At 37.4% G+C, this 23652-nt stretch overlaps 3 protein-coding genes and 2 long non-coding RNA genes across 5 annotated transcripts; 3 read left to right on the top strand and 2 right to left on the bottom strand.

The window, feature by feature from the left end:
- Positions 1 to 1736: 1736 nt before the first annotated feature.
- Positions 1737 to 3945, bottom strand: LOC116933827. The gene is made up of 7 exons (XM_045168571.1): positions 3674 to 3945; positions 3276 to 3599; positions 2898 to 3209; positions 2532 to 2834; positions 2240 to 2446; positions 2016 to 2181; positions 1737 to 1951 (listed from the first exon to the last, which is right to left on the bottom strand). Exons 1-5 carry the CDS (start codon positions 3885 to 3887, stop codon positions 2439 to 2441), a joined length of 1161 nt encoding a protein of 386 aa, XP_045024506.1. The 5' UTR covers positions 3888 to 3945; the 3' UTR covers positions 1737 to 1951; positions 2016 to 2181; positions 2240 to 2438.
- A 2375-nt stretch (positions 3946 to 6320) lies between these two features.
- LOC123471428 lies at positions 6321 to 7609 on the top strand. The gene is made up of 6 exons (XM_045172694.1): positions 6321 to 6336; positions 6413 to 6626; positions 6707 to 6887; positions 7065 to 7201; positions 7263 to 7547; positions 7601 to 7609. Exons 2-6 carry the CDS (start codon positions 6471 to 6473, stop codon positions 7607 to 7609), a joined length of 768 nt encoding a protein of 255 aa, XP_045028629.1. The 5' UTR covers positions 6321 to 6336; positions 6413 to 6470.
- A 1168-nt stretch (positions 7610 to 8777) lies between these two features.
- Positions 8778 to 9824, top strand: LOC123471173. The gene is made up of 3 exons (XR_006645353.1): positions 8778 to 9070; positions 9267 to 9411; positions 9480 to 9824. It is a non-coding gene; the product is annotated as an uncharacterized LOC123471173 (long non-coding RNA).
- Positions 9825 to 19192: 9368 nt separating this feature from the next.
- Positions 19193 to 21787, top strand: LOC123469487 (kelch domain-containing protein 2-like). Its single transcript, XM_045168557.1, has 10 exons — positions 19193 to 19528; positions 19626 to 19797; positions 19857 to 19939; positions 19997 to 20085; positions 20142 to 20292; positions 20351 to 20659; positions 20717 to 20829; positions 21277 to 21437; positions 21501 to 21553; positions 21609 to 21787. Exons 2-10 carry the CDS (start codon positions 19696 to 19698, stop codon positions 21742 to 21744), a joined length of 1197 nt encoding a protein of 398 aa, XP_045024492.1. The 5' UTR covers positions 19193 to 19528; positions 19626 to 19695; the 3' UTR covers positions 21745 to 21787.
- LOC116930733 lies at positions 20294 to 23548 on the bottom strand. The gene is made up of 2 exons (XR_004398542.2): positions 22918 to 23548; positions 20294 to 22845 (listed from the first exon to the last, which is right to left on the bottom strand). It is a non-coding gene; the product is annotated as an uncharacterized LOC116930733 (long non-coding RNA).
- Between the last annotated feature and the right edge of the window lie 104 nt (positions 23549 to 23652).

The raw sequence follows: 23652 nt of genomic DNA, 5'->3' as shown, positions 1-23652 counted from the left end.
TGTACCTATATAGTTATTCTATGTAGAATTGTCATATATAATACCTATATATAGTATCCTTTTCCTTATATAATACCTATAAAGAGGCATTGTATAGAAGAACTATACACAGGTACTATATAGTACCTACATATAAGTACTATAAATACGAAATACTATTTCATTATAAACTATACTGTTACATCTAAATATATAACTAGCTATATGTAGCAATAATTATTATGTGTAACAGGTATATACTCTCTAAGAAATATGTCGGAAAAATATTTCGAGATTGTATCTCGGTATATTTTTTCCTAATTTTACCGACATATTTCTCGGATTTCCCGCAATTTTTAGCGCCAAAACCACCACAGTCGTGGTTTTCTTTAACCAAGAGTCAAATCCGACAAGTTATCTCGGGATTTGTTTGGAGGTAGAGACGCTTATGAGTTTCCTTGGAAGGGGGGGGGTGGCATCCATAACAAAGAAATAAAAGAATAAGTACCACCAGACCACGGCCTTGGATTGCAAAAAAATTCGTGGTCGCATGTTTGTTAAGGGTAGGCTACATGGGCAATAAGTCAGTTATACTTGGCTACCCACGTCATTCTAACGTTTACAAGTTAAGTTATAATAGAGTTATTGTTTATCATCATGTTTAACTGCCCCGTGTGTAAGAAAAATGTGGAAGTTGGTTCGCGTTTAGATGTTGGGAGACATATGCGAATGCATATTCGTACGCTTGATTATCCAGTGTCTTTCCCAATACGGTGTTGCCAACAGAGATGTCATTCTATTTACTCTTCCTTGGATGCGTTTGTGAAACATATGGATAAAAAGCATAGCAGACAATATAGCAATATTGCTCCCGTAGCTAATGACTGCGATAACCTTGACGGCTACGTCCCCGAAGGGGATAATGGAGACCATGAAATGCAAGAAATGCCGCATCCGAGTGACATTGAATCAGATAAGTGTTATAGCAATGAGGCTATGAAATTAATACTGTGTTTAGTTAGTAAAAGCTCGGTGACATTTAATTGCGTGACTGAAGTGCTTGCAATTTTTGATAATTACCTGCAATCTACACTCGCCAACATACACAACAAATTAGAGCAAATTGAAAATGCCTATCATACCCCTACTTTGTCCATTGTACTAGACGAAATCAATAAATCAAGGCAATGCATTTCTTCTCTTAACACCGATTACAAAATAAAGAATTCAATAACTCAACATAATTTGTTTATAAATCCCATACCCAGCTAGCACAAGTTGTGACCAGGTTGCTACCTGGTCACGTTTTTTTTTTCCGGGTCACAACCAGTGGGAATGACTTGGTCGTGCCCTTTTTATTCCATATTACCGCCCATAAGCTTCCCTGGTCACGACCAGAATAATATTCCCATAAAACGGACGTTGGCCGTAAAATAAACTTTTCTTTTTTCTTTTATAAACCTTAATTAAATATGATCTACGGAATCCAAAATAAATAAATGCCATCCATGGAAAATGAGAAATCTTGTTTAAAGAACTTGATTAAATATATTAATATCATAAGATAGAGAACGACACGGGTACACCAACATTTGATGACAAGAACAGGCATGTAAGTATTAAATGTTAAAGAAAACGTAATCTTGATTAAATGAAGAAAATGACGAGACGTCTTAGCTTCCAATAGATTGGGATGATTCGGAGTCGTTTTGCTCTTCGTTGGAACCAATCTGGGATTCTTGTTTGCCGTCCTCGAGGTCCATCTCTTTCCCGTAGTAGCCATCGATTGCACCAATTTCGGCAGACGACATTCCTTCGCGAGGGTCCTCTTCGTCGTCCAGACGAGTCCGCTTTCCGGCTGTTGCTTGAGCTCTTAGATAACGCCGGCCAGCTTTGTAGATCCAGTTTTTCGAGGTTTCTTCTACTGCTAACTGTTCGACATTCGTATAAGAGATGCTTGAGCGGACCAAATCTGTTTTAAAGTTTGAAAAATGACTAAATGAAAACCCAAAACGCTAAGGATTTTAAAATTTTACCGTAAATGAAATGAAACAGCTTTGTGTTTTTTACTGCGTACTTGCTAGCGTCACGACCGGCCCAGGAGAGGGACATACCCCACTTGTCGGTAATAATTGCAGCCCATATGTTGCAGATTCGATCGTCAAGATTGTTGCCTCCAAGTGAACTTAGTCTGCCAGTCATCTAAAAATGAAATACATTTATAACAGAAGATCGAAAAAAAACAAACAAAAAAACTTACGAGTTTCGCAACATCTTCCGGACTTTCGAGAAGAACTAAGAATAAGGCAAAATTTTTCTCATCGTCGACGGGAAACGGGAATAAATCTCTTTCCGTCACCACAGAATTTGTTCTCTCAATGAAAGCGAGGATGGGGCCTTGATTAACGAGGAACTCTTGCATCATCCGCTCTATGTTAATGACTTTCCTCAGCGTAACTTCAGAAATCTTGTCATCAGTAGGTTTTCCACCTTTACAAAATAGTTTACCTTACCATTGTAGTAATTAAAAAAAATTGTCTAAACAAACTTACGGACGCTGTGGTTTAAGTTTAGTACATCCTTATGACGAAGTTCAGGAGTGGGCAGGCTGAAAGATTTCGTAACTGCGGTCTCTGGTTTCTTGATGAGATATTTGATGCTCTTTTGCTTATTCACCATCGTATTTACAGCCACCGGTGACTTATACGAAACATTCTCCTTGATGGCAAGTTGAAACGGACGTATGGGAGAAACGGACCTCGCAACGACTGCATCTTCGTATTTCCGGGACTCTTTCGAATTCTTAAGGCTATTTCCCTTTGAAGCGTTTACAAGCGTTGTCGTCCGCTTGAGACCTGTAGAATGATATTAAAAGTTTCGCATGAGTCATAATGACATTTAGACAATTTTAAATTTACCGTGACTTCCATTCTCGATTTGAAGGTTGGATAATGGATAAACCCTTTTCTTTGAAGCCACATCAGGAGAAGATACAAGCCCAGCCTTCTTTGAAGAAATAAAAGGAGCCATTTTCTTCTCCGGAAAAGAGCGAACACAAGTAAAGAGCAGTTTGCTCTCTAAAGTAGTAGATGGCTTTGATGTGACGGTCTTGCCTACAACCGACTTGATCGTCGAAGAACCACAATCAGCTGCCATTGAAGTCTGCTTTACAGGAACCATCGCCTTACCTTGGCTTGATGAATTAAGCACCGGGCTTTTGTTACCAGAATCTGGACGGGAAAAAATAAATTAGCTGTGTGAGTATACAAATCAAAACGAACAATGTCCAGCATTACCGTCGGATAAAATTTCAAACATATCGACCTGACTTTCAGGGACTGGCTTGTTTGATGATGCGGTAACAGTAATCTTCTCCGAGGCATCAGCAACACTAGGGTAAGGCGGGTCATCTGACTCGTTGGACCATGTCTTGCTCAATCTGCGCTGTAGTACGTTATTTGCGGACTTCTTCAGCGGTATACCAGAGGCTGGCGGTGGGCTGTACCGCTCTGGTACCTTTCTCTTTCTTTGACCAAGAGGTCCTCCAGCATCCGTATTCAGCTCTGAATCTGGGTTCTTTGCGAGCCGAACCTCGTAGCTTTTTGCCACAGCCCAATTCTCTGTGATAAAAAAAAATAATTAGTTACATCGAATCGACACTTGAAACACTTGGAAAAAGATAGTGAGATATTACCGCACATACGGATGAGCCTGAACGGATACCGTCTCCAACTTGTTGGATCTGGCTGCATGTGAAGGCGGCAGTACTTTTGAAGCTTAGCTCCCTTTACTTCATGTGGGGGATAATAAATTTCATCATCGTCCACTGCCCATGTCTCCGATACAATGACCATATCGGTCTCCTCGTCCATTAAAAGATCCACCAACATCAGTTTGTGCTCCGCCATTTCATCTGTTTTGTGTGGAAAAAATAAGCATAAACTCACATACACTGAGAAAAAAAAATTCTAATCCCTTGATTGCAAAATAGGCCAAACCTTTTCCCTGTCTCCCCTTTTTGACCTTGACTACCCCAGGCGGTCTTGGCGGATTGGTCAAAAAGGGGAGACAGGGAAAAGGGATGAGTGAAAATGGCTGCCGAAGCCAATATTTTACATCAAAATAGGGAGATTTCAAACAATTTAATCGGCACTATGGAGAATTTAAACCTAGCGAAAAAAATAGAGCATATACTATGATATGTCCTCTTTTTTTTTAGTGCAAAAATTACAAATAAATCTCAGAAGCGAATCTGTTCTGGTCTACTTTTGTAAGACACACTCTGAACATTTAAAAGTTAAATAACGTAATTAAATTTAAAAATTTTGAAACAAAAAAATACCATTAAAAAGAGCGTGAAAAACTGAATAAGACGTACTTATTTAAAATTAAATAGAGAAATAAAAACTAGTCTTAAATAAATAAAAATGAAAACGCGGAAAAAATCCTAAGTTACGGCAAAATGAAAAAATCTGATTTTCATTTTGCTGTAACTTTTTCCCTAATTGCGCAAAAAAAAATCCTTTAGCCAATAAATTTTAAACATATTTATTGATTCACTTACCAAATTTCAACGAAATCCGAGTTTTGGTCGCGCATCGGATTTGTCAAATCCGCGCGGATTGACCCCATACCATTAACCACGACTGTTGACATTGTAAAACACGTTGATTATTATGGCGTAACTTATTCAGTAGGAAATATAGTCGTTATTAGTAAAGAAAATTTTGAATTAAAATTTGGTGAAGTACAGTCTATTTATTATTCGAGAAAAGAAGCAATGCGTTATATTGGTCCAAAAATTTGAAACTGTTGGTTTTAATTCACACTTGCACGTATTTAAGGTAAAAAGACCAACAACTAATGAACTTATTTGCATTGATTTCACTGAACTTTTTGATTACCATCCTTTGGACCTCTATTATAGTATATCTGACGATAATTACTACGTCAGATTGAAATATCACCTCTTTTAAAAACAACCGTATGAAAAATAATTTAAATCCATTTTATGGCTCACATTAATTTTAATATACTCCATTAAACACGTTTAGTTCATTTTACTGTCGTAAGAGTCAATAGCAAAATTACTCCTTTCGAGTAAACGTTGCCATATAGAAAACATTATTTTAAATAAAGCTCTTTTTTGGTGGGGGTTGGGGGTGGCGGGAGCTGCAGTAGCCGTGGGTCTATCATTATTCCCAAATTTTCCACGCTATTGCTCATTTGTGCGTAGGTGTCTGCCGCGGCCTATTAATTTCTCCTCACAAAACTGAGTTTGGTAGCAAACTAGAGTGTCTGTTAAAGAGCAAATAGTGAATATTAAAAAAAATCAAGACAAGTAAACAGTGACAAAGCAGTGAAGTGAATATCAAACATACGCAATGCCTCTGTGTAAAATAATGATAAAAGGTACGGGACAAACTGGTATATTCAACGAAGAAACGCTGCTTGACTTGAAAAATAAAAGTAAGTACTCATTCAATACCATTTTTTACGTACATTTTATTTTTAAATATTACACAAATGTGCTAACGTTGGCTAAGTGGAAGCGTGTCTGGCTGACAAATGCAAAGGTCTGAAGTTCGAATCCATATTTAATACTTTTTTTTTAGTTTCTCAAAGATTCCTGGCACCTGTCGATCTCCTAGAGCTGCATAGCGACGGATTTCCTGTTGTGTGCGATGACGACTTTTGTGTGCCTGAGTATCGTTGCTGGTCCTTTAACATTCACTGTCACTATCCTTGAAGGCCGTGAACGCTACAATGACCATAGAGGCCTACCAGATTTGGGCAACGAATTAGATCCAGAACCATCAACGGCTGAGACTGGGATCGATATATCTTTAGAGGTACCTTAGTTTTATAAATTCCCAAACATTTTATTCACACTATTTTTTTTTTCATTACTAGGATTATTACCCGATTCGCGACATAATTCGTGAAAACGGGTGGGATAAAAGCCGCGTTGATGCTTTGTATGCCGCTTAGATGCCGAGGACGCGGAGCTCAGTAAAAAGGATCGTTCTGCTATTAATATTGCAGTCGGTAAATGGCTCTACAAACATAAGGGAATGTAAGTAGGATTTTTTATTCAAATTTCATCTTAATGTTATTTAATTTGATTAAAATTATTAACAGGAATGGCATGCCAAAGCCAGCAGAATTTGACATGGCTGCCAAGTCGATTGTAGCGCATTTTCCGATAGCAAAGGATGCATCAAGCACTGCCGATAACATCATTCACTCTTCGTGGTATGATGTAAATACAAACGTAGGACGTTTATCAAATTACGTCAGGGATCGCAGATCCAATAATAAGAACAAAGGGGCCGTTGTAAGGAGCTACAATAAAAGGTACGTATTTCAAAATAATATTTTTGACAGTGCGCGCATACATTTTTTAATTTTTTTTATGTTTTTCTGCATGCAGACAAACTGAAAATTTTGAAGATGAATTCGACATTACTTTACAAGACCAAGAAAGATTTATGCGCGAGAACCAAGTAACCGCCGAAAATAAAGAAAAAATGATGCAGTGTCATTTTGGCACGCTCGAATCCCGTAGAAAATGGATCCTCGAGAAGAAACCTACCGTGACAGACATTCTGACAAGGTTTCCCAGATTCACATCACTAAAGGGAGCGGTAACAAAATAATAATTATCGGGCCTATCCCTGGGGTTAATATATAAAATATTTATAAGTTGTTCTTTCTATTTTTACAGGTTGATTGTGACCTGAAATTTGTGGAAGGGTGGCGAACAGAGGAATTTACCGAAAGGTGGAAAAAAATTGAAAAATCTTTGGCAGTGGAGCTATTGAAAAAACACGGAGAATCTTTGGAGCCGTTTGCAGAGCTCACCATGGATCTAGTAGATTCTTATGAAAATTCACTGCTCGGACTTGGTAAAAATTTCAAAACTTCAAATATGTATATATATCTATCTATACATATATAGATACTCTATATAGATACTATATATATATAGATAGATAGATACTCTATATAGATACTACATATAAATATTATATATTATATTTGTTTATATTTTTACTTACAGTATTTTTTTTATATGATTTTAGATACGGCCAACGACAGGACACTTATAATATTTTCATCTCTTCCAATTCTTTTTCCACCTCGCCCGTCTAGGGCCTCGAAAGGGTTTACACTTCCGAATCTGAAAAATATTTCCCAAATCCTTGTTCGTCGGTTCCCGGTAAGTATAATAATTGAAATAAAAATTAACTGAAAAGTGAGAAGACATTTTTTTACCTCAGGTTGGAACAAATTTATCAGAAGCCTTGCAACGGTGTGAGACCGATGGAATGATCCAACCCGGATTAATTGTTATTGGAAATCGCCGTTACATAAAAACGGATCTCATCCCAATCAAAATTAATACTCCATCGGCTGCTGAATCTATTGCAATTTTGTTTGCTGTATATCATATATTCAATTTAATTTTTCCCGACAACCTCAACCTGGTGTATATTTTTTTGCAAAATATGATGGAGTATGGGAGGGAAAAGAGGCTTTACCCAACAACAAAAAAAAGAAAACATGTAAATCTTTGGTTGTCAACGATTTTTCATTGAAAATTCTACAACTTTTGAAGCCGGAATAAAACTCGGAAAAAAAATACAACTACTTTTTCTCCTATTTCACCTCCTTCGGCCATTTTTTATTCTATGATTCATAATTATGAAAAACATAATACTTGATTAAAGGGGAGAAGCATTTAAATAATACTTTACATGCGTACAAATATTTACTGAATTAAATTAATTATATCAAATAACAGTTAAATAAACATTATGTAGTAACAATTAAATTAATTGTATCTAATAACAATAACATCAATTTCATCTAATGATAATTTCGTTAATTTAATCTAGTAACAATAACATAATGTCTTTAAGCGTTATGACATACCACAGTATTGTATAATAACGAAGGACATATGCATACATGTAGACAGAGACTGTCCTTGAGAAATCGAGACTTGGGGAAGGGGGAACCAGACAGCCAGACTAATTAACCTTAGAAATAATAGGGGGGTGTGTTTGCCCTTTAGTCATGCGCAAAAACCGATAATAAAAATCGGTACAATGAAGCAACACCGAGAAAAATTTTCTGAATTTTTTCCTAGTTTAATCTCGGCAAAAAATACCGAGATTGAAGTCTGGACGTCGATTACCGAGTTTCTTCTCGGTAAAAATCCCGACATATTTCCCGAGAGTACAATTATTATAATATAGAATTATATAGAATAATCACATACAGTACTTGTATATAGTTATTTTATATATAGTGTTGGCTATATAGTGCTTGTATAATGTATATCTATATAACATTATACATGCTCCTGTTCAGACTTATTGTACTATAGACATCAGTGCTATATGGAGCATTGTACGTATCATTATATAATAATTAATATATTTTAAATATGTACATGATATATAGTGTAGATAGTTAATGGTATATACAATACTATACATAGCACGGTATATAGTATTATATAGTACTTGTATATAGTATTTACATAATATTAGTTTCCTAATCTTTATTTATTCACTGTATAGTACTACTGTATAGTACTACTGTATAATACTACTGTATAGTGCTGCTATATAGCACTACAATATAGAACTACTATATAGAACTACAATATAGAAGTACTATATATAACTGCTATATAGAACTGCTATATAGGACTGCTATATAGCGTTACTATATATATATATTCCTTACAAATATATATCATTTAAAATTTTGTAATCCTTTATATGTTATCTATTATAGGTTACAGGATAAAATTTTTATATAATAACAATGTACAATAAAAGCATATTAAAATATTACTATGTACAAATACTATATATAAGTACACGCTGCCAGTACACGATATACCATCCAACGACAGTCGTCTGCTAGGCGTACTTCGTGGAAAACGTTGGTTAGGCTCCTCCCCTTTGGGGGCGGAGCAAGCCATTCCACGATCATTTTCCACGATATACCAGTACACGGTACACGGTACGCGTACACGATATACCGCGGCCCTAAATGACACCGTTTAACTGTGGTAAGTAGATCGCATTTTTGGTGACTACCTTTGACACTGTTATCTCAACATTCATCATACAATTGGCAATGAGCTACAAGTAGTTTGTTTCTTTATGAATTTGTCGTCAGTTTGGCTCTGCTGTCATTCTTTCATGCTGATTGTCAATTGTTCAATGTACGCTCTTACTTGACGTTTATTGAATTTGTGTTTATAGATTTCTCGAAAAACAAGCTGTCAGTGCTACCCAGTGAAATAACATGATATGAAGCTTCGGAGAAGCTTAATCTGTACCACAATGTAATCCATTTCATTCCAGATACTGTCACGTTCCTGCAATGTCTCATATATTTAGATATCAGGTACTGTTATATATTATTATTATACATTTTTATCGAGAATTTCTCCAATAAGCATGCTTGTCCTACAGCCATAATCGTAACGGTCGGAAGGAACGGCTTTTGCTTTATAGAAATTGGGAAAACACTCCGAACCACACTCTCAATTTTTGATTTCTACCTTTTTCCTACTTTTCGGCCACCATGCATAGTAGAACGAAAAAGGTAGAGAAATGGTAGAAAATTTAGTTTACTTTTAGCTAGTAGGCGAATGGAAGATGACCTACCATATGGTAGACAAATGCGTGTCTACCATAAAGTAAGAATTAGCAGACGAAAACGCAAAATCACAGCAAAAATGGAGGGGCGATTCCCAAGTAAATATGCACTTTTCATTGGAATATAACAAAACAAAACTTGGGAAGCAAACAAACTTTCTTCTGATGACTTACAGGTTAATTTTACTTCCCCTTTTTAAATTTGTCATCTTTTATTTGATTTTATACAACTATTTCCACTTTGGCTTTTTAAATTTGTTATTGAACATTAACATTTCCTTTGTTATTTTGAAATATTTGGGTTAAATTAGCAATTAAAAATGAAAAAGATAGAAATTATAGTTTAAAATTAATATATAATTATTAAAAGTAGGATTTTATTATTAACAAATCCTCAAATATCTTAAATGTAAACATACTTTAGTTTTCAGTCAGAATTTTTTCTAAGTTCTTAACTGAATCCTCGAAATAGTCAGGAAAATGTTTAAATCTTAACATGCTAAAATGGCTGAGTGGTTAAGGCGCTTGACTGCGAACATCAGTAATATGTCTTTCCGTGTTCGATCCCCACCGAAGACTTTTCTTTTTTTCCGTTTTTGTCAATGGTAGGCAGATGGTAGAGGATCTACTTTACCCTACTTTTTAAAAATCGACGGTTTTCCGTCCAAATGGTAGCAGTTTCTACCAATAAGTAGCATGTTTCATTTCGCTACCAAATGGTAGCCAAAAGCAGTGAAAAAGTAGAAATCAGAAATTGAGAGTGCACACAACGATTTCAGATCCTCCTCTTAACCCCATCCTTCATCATTCGCTGTGATCAATGTAGTCGTCCTCTGAGTTTGAATCTCAGTCACAAAGAGTATCACAAAGTGAATGTCAAAGCTGTTCAGAAAGAAGCTGTCCTTACCTAATTCATGGCCAAAACTAATCCGTCGTCAGTAACTCAGCCACTGCCCTTCCGCTCACTAACGCATAATTGCTCAGTCCTACACTATCCTGTCGTTCGGTACCCATAGTTCCCAGACCTACAGCTGATTCAAACAAGCTGGTGCCCCCCTACCGCCCACCTCCAGTCAAATCGCTTACCGGAAGTCGTAAGGTAGCTGCTGTCAAAGCCGAGCCTTCTATACATAGTCGATAAAATTCTTTAACGAATTCTGTTTGATATAATTACCTAAGAATTCCATTAATTGAAGTGTAGAGAGATGAGGCTCAAAATGACCAAACTTGATGATTTTATCAACAGCAATCAAACTACCCCGCCATTCATTCACTCCTCTCAAACGGCCGAGAAGAATTTGAACACATTCAAAATTTGCGCCAAGTAATAATCCTTTATATTCTGTTTGATAAAATTACCTAATAATATCTTTAATTGAACAGTTTATAGATAAAAAATGGCGAGCCCCACATAAATCTCGCAGGCCGACACCCAATGGCGTTTTTATGATTGGTGCTTGCGCTGGGGTCAATTTCAAGTGCTCAGAATTTTTCTTTAAACACAGCTAGATTTTTCGTATAAAAAAAAATAAAATAAAAAATAATTGATTTTTTTATCATAAGAAGAAAGTATTTAATGTGTTTTGATTGTTGTAATAATGTATAACAACAAATTCACAGACATTCTTTTAGTTGTTGTTATACATTACAGCAACAATCAAAACAGATTAAATTCATTCTTCTTATGATAAAATTTAGTTATTTTTTTTTTTTTATACAAATAATCTAGCTGTGACAAATGAAGCAGCAGACTACTCCACACACGCCAAGGCAACACACCACAAGCAGAAGGGGTGGAGGGGCTATAGAGTTGGCTAACGTCCGAAGTTGCCAGTTCGATGAAATTGTGAAAAAACAAATTGGACACGAACTAGTAACAGTTCTTGCATGGCGGCTTACGGAGTTTCACCCGTTGTAGTTTTAGTTTTAATTGTTAAGTAAAAGTAAGCCGCCATGCAAGAACTGTTACTAGTTCGTGTCCAATTTTTTTTTCACAATTTCATCGAACTGGCAACTTCGGACGTTAGCCAACTCTATAGAGTGAGGAGAGGGAGAGAGCCAATCAGAGGGCCGGAATAGTCCCTCTGGGATGTAGCGGTGACGGTCTCGACCCTTCTCGCGGAGACCAAGTTGGGCTAAGACGGTGCAATCGGTGCAGCACCGATTCTAACACCGACAAAAAAATCCCCGCGGCAAACTTCCTCGATAAATTCTTGACGGTGAACGTTAGCAGTGTACCCGATTAGAATGTGATCGGGGCCGAGCCCGACTTTTATGAATTTTATTGAAATGAAAAATAAAGTCTTTGAGTTCTACTTTCGGCCGTAATAATTATTTAAATATTCAGTGGAGTTTTACTGTCGGGTGTTGGGGTTCTATTGTCGGGCATTAAATATCATATTTAAGGTATAGACCATTTTCACGTTGCGAAAAGCAGTATTCATGTAGTCCGGCAGCCCTGCAAGCCGCCATTTGTAGTCTTACTTAGCCTTGTTTAGGTGGATTTAACATAGGCTAACAACTTTGAGGATTGATTTCTTCCATTAATTTTGCTACCAGGAGCAAAATTATTGTGGCACGTTGTACGTCAGGATATTGCCAACATTTCAAGTGCCAAATTTTCAAGAATAATTTTAAGAATACGTAAGGACAGTCACACTGTACTTCATTAAGCTTAGCAACATATCTTTCTTTAGCATCGTTTGGTAAAGTTGAAGAATAATCAGATAAGTCAAATAATTCAATAACTGAATCATGTAAAAGATCTTCTGCATCCTCAGAAGACATTTACATTCCTAATTATACCAAGAAATTTAAGTTTTATAAGAAAATTACACATTTTTTAAAGTTACCATTTGCTGTTGACTGTTTGTTATTGTTTCAAATGTTGATAGCCCTTCACTGTAACGACGATTTCAAGTACTAGTTGTAGCGAATTCTTGAAAATTTGGCACTTGAAATGTTGGCAATATCCTGACGTACAACGTACCATAATAATTTTGCTCCTGGTAGCAAAATTAATGGGAAAAATCAGTCCTCAAAGTCGTTAGCCTATGTTAAATCCACCTAAACAAGGCTGAGTAAGACTACAAATTGCGGCTTGCAGGGTTGCCGGACTACATGAATACTGCTTTTCGCAACGTGAAAATGGTCTATTGGAGTTCTATTGTCGGACAAAAAAATATATTTTTTTAATCATATTAGTTCTACTGTCGGGTGGTGGAGTTCTACTGTCGGGTGGCGGGGTACTACTGTCGGGTAAATAATGCATTATTTAAATGATTGGAGTTCTATATTCCGGAAATTATTATTTTTTTACCATATAGAGTTCTAATGTCGGTTGCTAGAGTTCTACTGTCGGGCATTTGATATTGTATAAAAATCGTTGGAGTTCTGTTGTCGGGCATTGGAGTGCTATTATCGGACAGAAGAGTTCTATAGAGCAAGTGATTGACGCGTACCCCCTCCCTATTTGTGAACGCACTCTTGCGGATTTCGCCATGTTTGTTACGAGTCCGTTTTTCCTCTAAGGAATCCTTATAGGGAAAAAAGGGGATCGCAAAAAAAAATTTGTGAAACCTTCCCAATTTACCAAAGGATACTAGCAATAATTTTGTGTTAAAGGTAAATGAACTAGCTACATTTTAATATTAAATTAAGGGTATTTAATTCTAGAAAACAGCTAAATTTTAATGTTTAACGGTATTGTTTACAATTTTCATTGTCTTAGGCCCTGGGTATGATGACACCCTTTTACAGGGGGCACAGGCAGCTCATTTTTCCTTACACATAATGCAGTGTTCGATTCCCGATAAGGAATTGCGAAATATTTCGTATCTTTGTAATATTTTCATTCGAATATGCTGGGAATATTAGTTTGTTTAGAACTAAGTGAATTATTATTTTTTAAGATATTGTCGCGGGTGAAAAGGGATATTGGTTATCTCTTCGCAGAGATGAGTCATCCGCTCCTTGGACAAAGCTGCGATCGTGGTGAAGAAATTATCGGGAGAAGTCCGCTCCAAGAAAGATACGCAGATATGCAGTCCGGAAGGGGAGTAATTCGCGCGACGGTATAAAACGCTGCCCCGAATCTGCGTTAGATGAGTCTCCATCGGGTGAGCTCCCGGAGCTGGACTCCGTAGGAGGAGTTCCCTGGTTTCCCTAGAGTTCTTCAGACGCTTCTCCAACTTTTGGTAATGGTTATCCCTTTTGTTTGAGTTGAACCCTTGTTTAGAACTTAAGTCATCACTTGTTGTATTCGTTTATTCTTTGTTCCAAATACAACTCGTGCGACAATTGGTGGAGATACAGTCCGTTACCCGTAAGTAACGAAATCGTGCTTTAAGTGGCAATTGTTAAGAACGCAGCTCGTTACCAGTAAGTGACGAAGTCGTGCTGCAGTTGTGGTTAGCTGATGCCGACGAAGAAAAACCCACGTCTACCTAGTTGCCTAAGAGACCCCAGCCGACGATTACATCCGCTTCGAGAACTGTCAAGCGTTCCGGTAGAAACTTCACCTATCCCAGCCTCATCGTTGGAGAGTGGAACTTCCTTTGTTGGTGAAGCCCTAAATTTTGAAGGTCCTATTCCAAAGGACCATTTGACCAAAGAAGCTGACAGTCAGGGTGAATCAGTCGAGACTTCAAGAGGCTTATACTCGGATCCAGAAACCGAGGTCGATTTGAGAGCGGCGATGAATCCAGTTGTTCCGGTCGGGGGACAACAATTTATAGTGCCATCAAGGCATATTGAGCAGCCGCAAAGACAAGCTATGGAAGCTGTCAGAAAATTTATTAGCCCGCCAATCTTCTGAAAAAATTCAGAAGAAGATGCGCACCAATGGATGGAGCGCTTTGAATAACATTCTACCCACAACAGATGGGGTGATATTGAAAAAAAAAAAAAAAAAATTTTTGAAAAAAATTTTGATGACGCCGCCAGGAGCTGGTTCAAGTGTACAAGGCTCCCGAACGAGTGGATGGTAAATCTCAAACGGTCGGAAGATATGCGATTGCAGCGCCTCTTCCGTGGCCGAAGGCAGGAGGTTTAAATAAAAAAAAAAAAAAAAAAAAAAAGGAAAATCCTTAAGACTATCCGGGAAATACAAGAAACATTTAAACAAGTAAGCGCAACCGGAAAGAAGAAAAACGAAGGAGTAAAAGTCCCTTATTTGCCAAGAGGACGCAAGCTGATTTTTAGTCTCATCAACCTTCGTGGATCGCAGAAGATTAGTACAGTCGGGTCGCCTGTCTTGAAGAAGGGGGACCTGTCGCGGGTGAAAAGGGATATTGGTTATCTCTTCGCAGAGATGAGTCATCCGCTCCTTGGACAAAGCTGCGATCGTGGTGAAGAAATTATCGGGAGAAGTCCGCTCCAAGAAAGATACGCAGATATGCAGTCCGGAAGGGGAGTAATTCGCGCGACGGTATAAAACGCTGCCCCGAATCTGCGTTAGATGAGTCTCCATCGGGTGAGCTCCCGGAGCTGGACTCCGTAGGAGGAGTTCCCTGGTTTCCCTAGAGTTCTTCAGACGCTTCCCCAACTTTTGGTAATGGTTATCCCTTTTGTTTGAGTTAAACCCTTGTTTAGAACTTAAGTCATCACTTGTTGTATTCGTTTGTTCTTGTTCCAATACAACTCGTGCGACAATATTTAATTAAAAAAAACACATGTTGCTCGATGAAAATTTGTTTTATATATGAATGAGAATTTCTCGTAAGCAAACCACAATATTTCATCACCTCATCTGGAATCGAACATCGATCTCCAGCATCACATTCAGAAACGCTACACCTACGCCATTGACAACGACGTAAATATTCGCAGGCAGCTGGAACATAAGCTAAATTGTTTCGGTAAGCAACATTACCAAGCCCAAGCCCTAAATTTCCAACTGTCGTAAAAAAAAACACACCACCCTGGGGGTTGCAAAAATGTCCTGACCTGTAACTTGCCTTAAAGCGTAATACCTTAAGGCATTTTTTTAGGTCTAGACTTACCCAACCCTGCCCTGTCGTGTCCATCACCCCGTCTACCCTCCCCCTTTACAAAAAAACAAAAACCCGCTACCCCGCCAATAGGTGGCTTTAAAAAATTAAATCGGTGTTCGGATTTTTGTGCAGGATACTGTACATGGAGTTCTACTGTCGGATTTACCAACAATTTTTAAAAATATTTTTAAAGTGGGGTTCTAATGTCTTGGAGTTCTACTGTTTTTGGAGTTCTACTGTCTTGGAGTTCTACTGTCGCCATACCGTTCTATAGTCGGGTTGTGAGGTTCTACTGTCGGATAATGGGGTTCTACTGTCGGGTGGCGGGGTACTACTGTCGGGTAAATAATGCAATATTTAAATGATTGGAGTTCTATCGTCCGGGAAAAAAAAATTTACCATAAAGAGTTCTAATGTCGGTTGTTAGAGTTCTACTGTCGGGCATTTGATATTTTATAACAATCGCTGGAGTTCTGTTGTCGGGCATTGGAGTGCTATTGTCGGACAGAAGAGTTCTATAGAGCAAGTGAATGACGCGTACCCCCTACTGTTTTACGAACGCACCTTACTATTTTGAGAGAGAAATTGCGGCTGGCGGTCATGTTTATCTCGAAACAAACATGGCTTCTAGCCGCAAAAGCTAATCTTAAAACACCAAGGTGCGTTCGTAAAACAATGGGGGTACGCGTCAGTCACTTGCTCTATTGTCTCATGCTATTTGTTATTTTTAATTTTTTTTTGTGGGGTTCTAATATCTTTCGAGTTCTATCGTACATGGAGTTCTACTGTCGGATTTATCAAAAAATTTTTAATATTTTTTAAAAAGTGGGGATCTAATGTCTTTGGAGTTCTATAGAGCAGTAAAACATCCTACGTTGCACGTTCTCCACAAATGCGAAAATCTCATTTGTGTCCAAGTTGGAATAAATAAATGAAAACTTATTTTTTAACACGAAGAAGATGGTTTCTCCATAAGAAGCTGCAGCCGCAGCAGACCAACTTGGACACAGATGAGATTTTCGCATTTGTGGAAAACGCGCAACGCAGGATGTTTTACTGCTCTATTGTACATCGAGTTCTACTGTGGGATCTACCAATAATTTTTTAAAATATTTTTAAAAGTGGGGTTCTAATGTCTTGGAGTTCTACTGTTTTTGGAGTTCTACTGTCTTGGAGTTCTACTATCAGCAGAGCCGAAACGTCTCTGAGACAACAAGGTCTCTGAGACGGCGTCTTAACGTGCAGACGATAAATACGCCAATGCTAAAGGATAGGCCATCCAAAGAATCGATTCTTTTCCGGTCTTTTAACGATTCAATACTTCACCATCTAGCCAACCATATTTAACATTTAATCCGTAAACAGTTTACGTGTTACTATGTATTATTACTATAAAATATATAATACGTATTATTCCTATATATTACGTTCTATATATTATATATCTCCCTATATATTTACATCCTATATATCCTATATACTACGTATAATATGTATTAATAACTTAACGTTATCCGAAGAAATATAAATATGGAATAGACAAATTTTACAGAAATGGATAGCCCTCATCAAGACGTATCAATTTCTGTTAAATTATCGCTTAAAAAGGATCTACTTGAGTAGTAAACCGATTGGCTGTTTTTTGTGGAGGTCAACGAAAAAATTTCCGTTTTTTCGCTGTAAAGCATAACTCGGTCTAGCCGATAAAACAGAAATTTTTTCATCATGATAGGATTTCTTTCCATATTAATATTTTATTTTCTTTTTACTGAAATCGAAAGCTCTTGGTGAGAGCTATCGATTGCCATAAAATTCATAATGATGACACCTTTCGTTTGGATACAAAAACGCCACTGGGTGTCGGCCTTCGAGATTTATGTGGGGCTGCGTTGGCGGAACCATTGGTGTGTTGCCAAGTTGAGGCAACCAGCGAAAGGAAGTCCATGATAGAATTTTACCTAGGAAAATAAAATCATAGTGGAATTAGTAGAAAAATTTATCCGAAATCCAAAAGTCACATTTCTCTGCATGACAGCATCCAGAGCAAATGACAAACGACAGCCGCCTACGATATTTGTAAACAAACAGTCAAACACAAAATAAAAGTTATAAAATGAACACAAACACCAACAGATTTGAAATTTTGCTCAGACACGTAGTTTAATACGGCGAATCGAATAAGAAATAAATGAAAACGAAAAGTTCCCCAGTTTACACGCGATAATTCCCCCCAATTTTGCAGCCAATCACAAACCGGCGGGAACCACAAAAATTTGAATTTCGACCGAAAAATAAATATATAAAATAAAGAAAAACACCAACAGACTTGAAAATTTGCCAAGACACGTAGTTTAATACGGCGAATCGAATAAAAAATAAATAAAAACGAAAAGTTCCCCAGTTTACACGCGATAATTCCCCCCAATTGACAACCAATCAAAACCCGGCTGGAACCCCTGGGGAAACAATAAACATTTTGGGGCCCATAACCACGGGATAGCCTTCAATCTTTCCCAAGGAAATCTCTCAGGGAAAATTATTCAATTTTGCCAACTTTGGGGGAGGAGGGGGGATGACGTAGATACACACCAACTTTTCGTACACTGTTCGGATAATTTGCTTCACTTAAACTAATAAACAGTATACTTTTCGTGATCCTCTCATCACGAGGAACACGATTTTACTTATAAAAACGTCATTAAACATAGTTTTAGATTAGAAATCAGCAAATATGGATGAACCAATCGTGAAAGAGCACGACGGCGGCCATCGTTTTTTGGCGCCAGTTCAAATTTCGTCTTTTTCCATTGAAAAATAAACGTAAAACACTTAACTATTATTGATTATTAATAATTTCTAATTCAATGTTAAATAAATAACACTAAATGGTAGTATTTCAGTAATTATCAGCTCAGTCATTCAGTTCTTCAAATTTCTTGTTGCTAATCATGCAAAACTGAAATATTAATTAATACACGTAAAACTGTTGTACTGCAAATCTGTTTTATTGCCTTAAGCTCTTCCGATAAAGGCATTTTAATCCAAAAGAAAACCAACTGTTGGAGAAAACAACAATTCAATGAATATTAATTAATTGGTTTTAAGTGGTCAATGAAAATTAAGAATTATGCACGTGTATAAATAAGGTAAACAATCCGTAAACGGAAACAAATCCTGTAAACATTGTAATACTTGTAATACAAATTTTACACTGAAAATTGAAATACAGTCCGTGAACGGAAATTCAACATTCATACTCTGAAAAAAGGAAACATGACTTTATACTTCCGCGAATGGATTCAAATCTGAGCGCCTTCGCACTATTATACTCACATGTACGGAGGAAAGGTGGCGCGATTACTTGTCCATCAGTGAAGGGAAACGGATCCGTTGACCGTTGGTCACCACTCGCGGCATCCGTTTCTATGGAATAACATACTTGGATATGAATCCGTTCATGGGTTAAGACTATGTTGCGTCGCGATGATCGATATCTAGTTGTCGATATCTAGTTGCAAATGTTTCCCACGATTCCCTACCAGCAGACGAAAAAGGAAGACAAACGGTTAAATTGTGTATTGTTGGGTACAACAGTCTCCTTCTGTGTACTTCGCTATATCTGTTTACGGGAAGGTCAAAACGGATCGTCCGTGTGCTGAAAAACCAATTCGTTTCATTTCATCTACGCATGTTAAAACGTAAATCGACGAACATAGAATAGCAGAATCGAATAGCTCGTGAAATACGGGGTGATATGCGATCGCTGTGTATAAATACTATAATAAGTGCGTTGTTTGTATAAACCTCTCACTCACATTTAGGTAGATCTATTCTAGTCGATTTTTTACTGATATGGAAACGTGGATAGTGGTAAGTATGTATGCGATTTTAGTAATACTGTGTATTGTTGAGAATCTATAATCCAGTAATTTTTTTAATTGATTATGATGATCCTGATCAAGCATAGGCAGTTTAAAGCAATTTAAGAAGTTTGTGCCAGTCTAGCATTGGATTTCTGTGAAATACAGAAAAGAGAAATGTATGATATTGTGGATCGTAAGTTGCTGAGAGTTGGTCATGTAGCTCTGGAAGTTCAAGGGTACAATGGGCAAGTGTTACTTGTATGGGGTGGTTACACGGTGAGTAATTTAACTCATTTGTAGTGTGCCATAAATCATGGCTGTTTTCCTTTTTACAGCAAAATCCTAACCAAGAAACCTTAGATCAGGAATATCATGACCCCAGTGAAATCTTGTTGTATGACCCTATGGTAGCAAGATGGTGATCATAATGTTTTTTTATTACAAATTATTCTCCTTATTCATTGAAGAAATTTAGGACAATAAAGACAACAAAGGGGCACATACCACCTGCTAATTCTGGTGCTTGTGGTGTTGTAGTTGGGGACCTTTTGTATATTTATGGAGGTGAGAGAATTTCATTTCAACATTTTTGGTAATATTTTAATTTAGGCATTTTAAAGGATATTTTGGAGACCCTGATCTTGAAGGAAATAGTAATAACATTTATCAGCTCAATCTGTTCACATGGATATGGACAAGGTTAGAACCTGATGCAACAAGATGCAAACCTTTACATCGTGATAAACTGTTTGGATGGGCTTACAACAACAAGTAAATTGAAATTTTGTATTGACTATATTTTGCTACTGATACCAAACTTGTGTTTTAGAGTTTTCTTTTTTGGTGGCTTTGGTACACCTGCTGACGACGATCGCAATGCTGATCAGTATGATTATATTCCTGATAGAAGTCATCAATGGTATATGGGAAGAGGATGGAATAATCAGTTGGTTGCATACAACATTAATAGCAACAGATGGGAATGGCCAGAAACTAGTGGGCTACCTCCAAGTCCACGTGCAGCTCTTGCTGGATTTCGATGCCAATCCCGTGTGTATATCTTCGGTGGTAGACTTCAGGGAACACGATTGAATGATCTTTACGTTCTTGACTTGAAGTCCATGTCGTGGAGCGAAAAGTAAATAGTACTATTTTGCTTCTTGGTGATCGAATCTGCCTAATAGCTGCCTTTTAGTTTAAATCCAGGCAAGCTCTTCCCTTGTGGTCGATCGTGGCATTCTTTCACTTATGTAGGGTCATCTAAAGCTATTTTATACGGTGGTCTTTCAGCAGAAGGAGAAGTATTGGGTATAGTTATACTTCATATCTTTCTATTACTAGATTGTCTTATACATATAACTCTTTTTTTGTTTTTTTGTTTTTTCGTCCTCGTTCTTAATCTGTCCAAAAATGTTGCGCTGTATGTGGTCCTGTGGCGTTCATTTTTTTACCAGGGGCTGTCAACTAATCTTATCTTCTTAGAAATTACGTAAAAGAAAGTTAGGGATAGGAATACTTAAAACAAAACAATGTAACCCCGTTTCTTCCATCAGAAGAATAGAAATCGTTTAGCTGGCAACCCGGCAGTACGACGATTTGCCGGAGCGAAACATTGTTTGGCCAAAATCGTAGAAAACTGTTCAGATAAGGACCACAAGCATTGCGAATTTTCAGCTGAAACTGTATTTTAAAAATAGGTTTAATTATAGCCACTATGCTTTACAATAACCTATGTAATTGAGTGTATTCTCTTAGGAGATTGTTGGATGTACGATATAGACCGAAATAACTGGACCGAAATACCATTAAAGGTGTCCGATAAACGATTATGGCATCAAAGTGTTAAGGTCGACAGCGATTGGATCGTGATAGGTGGAGTTCGAAGTAATATTCACAGCTACCAGCCAGATGGCACGGTATTATAGGATAAAACTATTTTCTCCTTTCACTTATTACCTAATCACGGCCCTTGTTTACAGGTTTATGCTGAAAACATGTTGTCGATGTCTGTCACTCCTAAAACTCTTCTCAGGTTAGTAAATATATGGAAAATGGGTAGAAATAGCATAATGGAAAACTTTGTAAAGGTGCTGCGTGGAATCTATTGCTAAATACGTCGGTCATGGCGACCCATTTATCTCCCTGTTACCAAAACATTTACAGGAGGTGGTCAAAGCTCGAACACGACATACTTCTAGAGATATCTTGGAGAAGTCTAGCTAAAATTTGTTTCAAAATTTCGTAAATAAATGTTTTGTGCCGTTTACTTCACCGTTACATCTTTATCGTTTAGACTGTTGAAAAGGTATCAACATTTAGGTTTATAGTGCACTCTAGTGTTCTCCGAAACTATGGACACCAACGCTGGACAGATAATAAGATCAGCATATGCCACGTCCTCATCAAAGTCGCTGGGGGATTTATTAAATTGGGTCGTTAACTTACCTTTGTGCAAAAATTTAGAATCTTCGTCATCGCACATTTCTAAGAGCATTGGCAACGAAAGTAAATTTTTTAAAATATCTGCTGTAAGGATGACGTCGGCAACCTGATGTAATATTTAAAATAAAATAACGTATTTCCCTGTCAGGTATACGTCATGCTGTATGCCAGGAGTGGCGTCTTAATAAATATTTTGACATTCTGGAAAGCTTGAACGAACAGAAAGCTTTAGTCTTCGACATCTTGTCTTCACTACACAGGGATTTGTAGAACGGTAACAAAGTACTTTTTCGCCACTAAATTCGCCATCCAACACGAAAGCCACTAAACGAATGGTACATGGTGGCAAGCCACAGAGAAATCAAAAGCAGGTGTTTCTCTGCTGGCATTCTAAGTCATTCAGGAATTTTCCTACTGGCTGTCAAGTGTGCATACGTCAATTATGATGCGTACTGTTTTTGTTCTAATAACGGCGAACGATCATCGAATGCAGAATAACATGGTGAAATGGAGTACCGCACTTGCGGATATTAGATGACTGAACCCAAATCGGATGGATACTTGGTATGGAAGGATGGGAAGGATTCTCCCCATCTCCTCATCTTTTGAGTTTTTTAAATGGCGGGCACATTTTTCAAGTGACAAAAGGAATGGATATTCACCTTACTTGTTACTGTAAATAGTTCGGAATCTTCTAGAGCTATTTCTCCTTGAAATGAAAAAGCAAAAAAGCGCAAAAAATGTTTCATGGTTGGTTGTGAATATATAGATTCTTACGATTTCCGCTGATAGTTTCGATCGACTTTGTGAGTGCAGCTGCTGATAGGTAAGTAATATACTGTACCTTCGAATCATCCAGTGAATGTTGTTAGTTAAAATAATCTATGCAATTTGAGGAAAATGTTGCAAATAGGAAATTTGAGAACTTCAGAAATAAATAAGGAGTTCTCTCACCGTAAGTCCGTAAGTACCGTACCTAACTAACCAAATTTCTTTATACAGAAAAATACGCAATTCTCAAACCAACCGATTTGAATTAGGTATTAATTCAACACATCACTGGAAAAAAAATCTACTTAAATGCTTTGTCATTTTTTGAACATTTTCGGGAGAGGCGTCCAGTTTCGAGTAGTGACATAAGAAATCAACGAAGGGGGTGTAAAACTCGCAAGAAGCTCGTACACTTGTCAAAGATTTTTTTATTTTCAGAAAGAATCAGAAAATCACAGTTTTCAGTAAGAATTACGTGGTTTTGGCAAAAGAAAATCATGATTATTTAGTCCAAAAATCACAAAAGAATCAATTTTTGATTCGAGAATCAGTCATAATTCTAGAATTTCGTACAACTTGCCAAAAAGTTTTACACTCCCGAATCAACGCCAATTCAAACTATTCTACGTTGTAAGTAAAAAAAAACTAATACTTGAAAAAAAACTCCTCCGTTTTTCACATTTCATTGGTACTTGTTTATACTATAATACACGTCTACACCCAGTACACGGCCCACACGGTTCCGGTTGTTTCAAGGAGATAAATTCCAGGAGCAATATGCCCCTATGTGAATGCACTCTGTGTCGGGCGACGGGGCGAGCGACTACCAAGAAGCGCTTCGCTTCCTATCTTTCTGCTGTTATTGTTAACCGCCAAGAGCAACATGGGGCGCTGTATACTCAATCGATAGTTCCCTCA

The sequence above is a fragment of the Daphnia magna genome, linkage group LG1 (assembly GCF_020631705.1).
Source record: "Daphnia magna isolate NIES linkage group LG1, ASM2063170v1.1, whole genome shotgun sequence".
In the NCBI taxonomy this organism is placed as follows: domain Eukaryota; kingdom Metazoa; phylum Arthropoda; class Branchiopoda; order Diplostraca; family Daphniidae; genus Daphnia; species Daphnia magna.
The sequence above is the reverse complement of the archived record's forward strand: the minus strand, read 5'-3'. Positions and strand labels throughout refer to the sequence as shown.

What these genes read in the sequence shown, in the direction of transcription:
- LOC116933827 (XM_045168571.1), bottom strand. Translation starts at nt 3,887, where the DNA reads ATGGCGGAGCACAAACTGATGTTGGTGGATCTTTTAATGGACGAGGAG. An exon ending in CAGGCTCATCCGTATGTGCG is followed by an intron (nt 3,600 to 3,673) that starts GTAATATCTCAC and finishes TTTTTATCACAG; the next exon opens with AGAATTGGGCTGTGGCAAAA. An exon ending in GTTTGAAATTTTATCCGACG is followed by an intron (nt 3,210 to 3,275) that starts GTAATGCTGGAC and finishes TTTCCCGTCCAG; the next exon opens with ATTCTGGTAACAAAAGCCCG.
- LOC123471428 (XM_045172694.1), top strand. Translation starts at nt 6,471, where the DNA reads ATGCGCGAGAACCAAGTAACCGCCGAAAATAAAGAAAAAATGATGCAG. An exon ending in TCACATCACTAAAGGGAGCG is followed by an intron (nt 6,627 to 6,706) that starts GTAACAAAATAA and finishes CTATTTTTACAG; the next exon opens with GTTGATTGTGACCTGAAATT. An exon ending in AAATTCACTGCTCGGACTTG is followed by an intron (nt 6,888 to 7,064) that starts GTAAAAATTTCA and finishes ATATGATTTTAG; the next exon opens with ATACGGCCAACGACAGGACA.
- LOC123469487 (XM_045168557.1), top strand. Translation starts at nt 19,696, where the DNA reads ATGTATGATATTGTGGATCGTAAGTTGCTGAGAGTTGGTCATGTAGCT. An exon ending in GGATGGGCTTACAACAACAA is followed by an intron (nt 20,293 to 20,350) that starts GTAAATTGAAAT and finishes CTTGTGTTTTAG; the next exon opens with AGTTTTCTTTTTTGGTGGCT. An exon ending in ACTCCTAAAACTCTTCTCAG is followed by an intron (nt 21,554 to 21,608) that starts GTTAGTAAATAT and finishes AACTTTGTAAAG; the next exon opens with GTGCTGCGTGGAATCTATTG.